This window comes from Priapulus caudatus, unplaced genomic scaffold (assembly GCF_000485595.1).
Source record: "Priapulus caudatus unplaced genomic scaffold, Priapulus_caudatus-5.0.1 Scaffold856, whole genome shotgun sequence".
Classification (NCBI taxonomy): Eukaryota; Metazoa; Priapulida; class Priapulimorpha; order Priapulimorphida; family Priapulidae; genus Priapulus; species Priapulus caudatus.
In genome coordinates this window covers 77,722-81,941 of record NW_014577917.1, presented here as the reverse complement: position 1 = coordinate 81,941, position 4,220 = coordinate 77,722, and the positions used below count along the sequence as shown (strand labels likewise).

Below are 4,220 nucleotides of genomic sequence, written 5' to 3'. Positions count from 1 at the left end.
CGCACACACACACACACGACACGGCACGCCACGCAGCACTCACACCACACACACACACACACACACACACACATAACAACTTGCAGCCGTCTCTCGTTGGGGTTTATCTCTTAAATTTTCGCCTTACAGCTGTGCGCGGCAGTGCTTGGTTGCCTTGGTTGTTTATACACCGCCAATGCCGCACATGGGCTTTGGTGTGTGCGCATTGCGGATTTGGCGATCTCTAAATTTGGTTGCGGCGTTTCCTATGAATGCCGAAGTTTCTTCAGGCACATAACTTTTTAGAAAATGCTCCAAAAAGTCACTTTACCTTCGAAAAATCGCGTTCTAACGTAGCGGAATCACACACACACACACACACACACACACACACACACACACACTGCCAGCACGCTCACCTCTTGACGTAGATGAAGACGACGATGAGGACGACAATGACGACGATGAGGAGAGAAGCCAGTGTGATGACGGCGACCAGCCACGGCACGAGTCCGCTGTCAACGTCCTGAAACAAACGCCAGCCGTTACTTACTAGCAACGAATATGCAACCATAGAAATCGCAGCCCAATAAATGTTTATTGGACTGCGATTTCTATGTATGCAACCAGCTACTCATCTGTTAGGGCAAGCAACGTCTCTTACAGCGAGAATAGAATCCAGCGTGACTGATCTACAGGTAGTCATCGACATAGCTTAGTTATACAGTACAATAAATATAAATACAATAACAAACACATTGCCTTTTCATAGTTTCACAGTGGACGAGCAGGTAGCCTTACAATTCGATGTGACTCATCTATAGTCATGGACGTAAGTTAGTTATACAGTACGATAAATATAAATGCAATAACAAACACATTGCCTTTTCAGTTTCACAGTGGACGAGCAGGTAGCCTTACAATATTTACCTAGGTATCTAGATCAAAATGAATATAATAATGGTTTCACGCGGTGTGTGTTTATTTACCTATAAACAGCGTTCCCTGCTTTTATCAGGCAACGAATAATTGGGCGCATCGCTTCAACGACGTATGTCTTTGAAAAACAATCCTTGCACACGTGTTCACCGCTTAATCGGGATCATCGCTTAATCGTGACTTTATGGTTCATGACCTTTCCCAATAAAGTGGGGAAAACTCTACTAGGAATTTCCCACTGCCGCTCAAATTGCGGCCAATGGCGTGATATTTATGAACCGACATGCGAGTTTCTGCTTCAGCACAATTAATAACATGGTAATTACAGCGCTCCCTGAGAATCCCTCCAACATCCGTATTTTTTATCGAAAGTGGCTTAGGCGAAATGTCACGTGTAAAGCGCATGCACGTACGCATACGCTGCTTCTTAGAGGTATCCAATTTAGAGGATATGCGATACTAGTACTTCATAAGACGTTACAGTAGCGTGTACTGGAGGTATTTCTCCACCTGAGAGCTAGCCTTCTGCTGAGAATGCGCGTGTACCCATCTCCACATGCAACGTTAAGTATAACCACGCACAAATCGTTCTTGCGGCATGGCACAAAACCACGGTTCTGTCACTGGCTCATTTGATCGTATCGTAATTTGACCGCCATGATAAATAGAACTATTTGCGATATCGCGAGATGCTTTCATTCTAGCACGTCGTGTGGCGTACGTCACACGTTCTGCTCCAAAACGTATATAAGATGGGAATACAGTGGCGATGTATCGTATAGGTAGGTGACGTTATGCGCCAAATGCAACTAATTGCAACACAGTTCTTGTTCGTCAAGCTACTTCACTTGGTTGACACGCTGTAATGAACTGTACGTCGGCTGAGAGCAGCTGATGCAACAGGAGAAGTGGCAGTTAGCTAACATCAGGGTCATACTCCATTAGGAATGTTCCCAACTTTAATGTCATTAATGGTCATAATAACATATATATACATATATATATTGGTCATATATTAGCTTGTGGTTTAACGTCATTTAGGTTAGGGTTAGGATTATCAATCATTAATCATTAATCATTAATCATTAATGATATCAAAGTTGGGAACACTCCTAATGGAGCATTAGCCTAACATCACATCACGTCTCTCGCGTTCTCTCCTGCCCCTCTCTATGTCTGTCCGTCTGCCTGTTTTTACCTGGTCATCACCATTATCGATGACTGCGGTTGCGGTCACCATTATCAGTGTCGTATTTAGTCCTGTCGCTATGATGCTTTCCACGATACTTGCTTGGCTGGAACGTACACAGAAAAGAAGACGGTGAGGGCCACAATATTGGGGTTAACACATATTCTGTGACAGTTAGAGGGCAGATGTTTTAAGGGTAAGGGCACGTTACAGAATGAATTTGTATGGGAATCACTAGAGCCAATGATGCGCTAGTAGTCAGGGGGAGAATGTAGAATGGTCGAGTAGAATAATCACGAATTATCCACCAAAGTCTGCTGGTTGCATTATGAAGCTTATGTCAGATATACTACCTCATATGTACCCCATACCATACTTTTGCTATCATGCGTCCCCTCTGACCACGTCACCACCCATACCTCCCTTCCACTGTCTTCCCTGCACCACCTCCTTCCCCTCCATCATCTTCTATGCTTATACCAGCCCATCTCTCATTACCCCCACCAGCCTACCACCCCCCGCTCTATAGCTCCCCTCCCACGCATTCTCCCCCTTCCACACCACCCGCCCCCCTCCCGCACCGCCCCTCCTTCTCCCACCTTTCCCACTACTCACATGTCGCCGTTGCTAAGAATCTGCAGCAGCAAGGTCTGCCTCAGGAGCACCACCGCGTCCACGTCAAACACCGCCTCTCGCTTCCTGCGTCTGCCGGCAGCTGCCAGGGGGCGACACAGCTCATTGTCGCGCGGGATTCCAGCGAGCACGATCACCTGTAGGTCATCACCGACCTGCTGCAGTGCATCATGGTCGATGTAGATGTGTCCAAGGTCGGAGATACTCAGCGATGCAGCCGCTCCCCTACCGACGATCGCATGGCGAAGGTAACGATCACAGGCAATTCCTCTCCATTATCAGGATATTTTACTGAGAGGCATTGATTGTTTTTTTAAAGTAAGCAACGTGATGAGCAAAACGGCAGCTTGTACCTATAAGCACTATGGTGCAAGGTCTGACAAGGCATCGGTGATCTGTCTTTGATCATTTTCATCATCACCATTATTATAATTATCATTATTATCCTGAGGTTGAGTGAGCACGAGTAAGCAGCATCTACATAGCTGCATTTGATTACTCAAAGCCAACGTGTGTCAATATAAAACACTCTTGTATGCAGCCTGAAGTATGCGCACAGGGAAGAGGGCAGTACAGACAGATCATATGCACAAGTAAGCCATTTTCAGCTTTATACACCCAACGGAACCGATAAAGGTTACCATGGATCAAAAACTAGTTGTCGACTGCTGACATTATGGCTCTATGCCACTGAGTGATATGCTTTTTATATCTTACAGACACGGGGTAGTGGCAATGAGACTGCGTTACATAGAGATGCCTCTCATTCTGTCTGTCCCAGTCCCCCACCCCACGATGACTTTCTCCATGGACTTACGGGTAAGGCTGATATCCAGGCAGCTGACTGCAGCACTCATCATATGTACTCTCGTCCCGTAGACAGTATTCATTCCAGGCGTCTGCAATGCTTGTCCGGAGCGAGTGGTCGACTGCCGGCGTAAGCTGAAACACAGGAGAATATGCCGCAAGGATGCAAGTTGGGACCTTTCTGAGATGCTAACGATTAAGAAAATGAAGAAGAAGAACAAGAAGAAGATGAAGAGGAGGTGAAAAAATTAGATGATGTCGATAAAGAACAGGAAACAATAAAAAAACAGATGGAGAACAAGTAACTAAAATAGAAAAAGATGATAATGTCGATGAATAAGATGACGCAGAGAAGGAGGAGAAGGAGGAGGAGGAGGAGGAGGAGGAAGAGGAAAAGGAAGATCTCCTAAAAATATCATGACTACCTGATATATTGCCATATTAAACAGCAACAGAGTCACTCCAAACTCAAGGGATGACTCTGAAACTGCAACAGAACAAAATAGTTTTGATGTACTACAATTGCAGAATAACACACGTTCATTGCCAGTGTCACGAGAGTACAAGCTCAAACTGAAATGCTGGCGTTGTATTCTATATAATAACATAATTTTACCTTGTGTGCAAAAAACTTTAAGAATAACTTCAGTAAAAGCTAGCACGTCAGACATGC

The 4,220-nt window shown here is 45.1% G+C and overlaps 1 protein-coding gene across 1 annotated transcript in view; it reads right to left on the bottom strand.

Moving 5' to 3' along the window:
- Positions 1-394: 394 nt before the first annotated feature.
- The window catches only part of LOC106814019 (fibrillin-1-like), a 32,599-nt gene continuing 28,773 nt past the window's right edge, over positions 395-4,220 (bottom strand). Inside the window, exon 26 of the mRNA XM_014818276.1 lies at positions 395-505. Coding sequence (XP_014673762.1) covers positions 395-505 — 111 coding nt within the window. The remainder of the gene's footprint in view (positions 506-4,220) is intronic.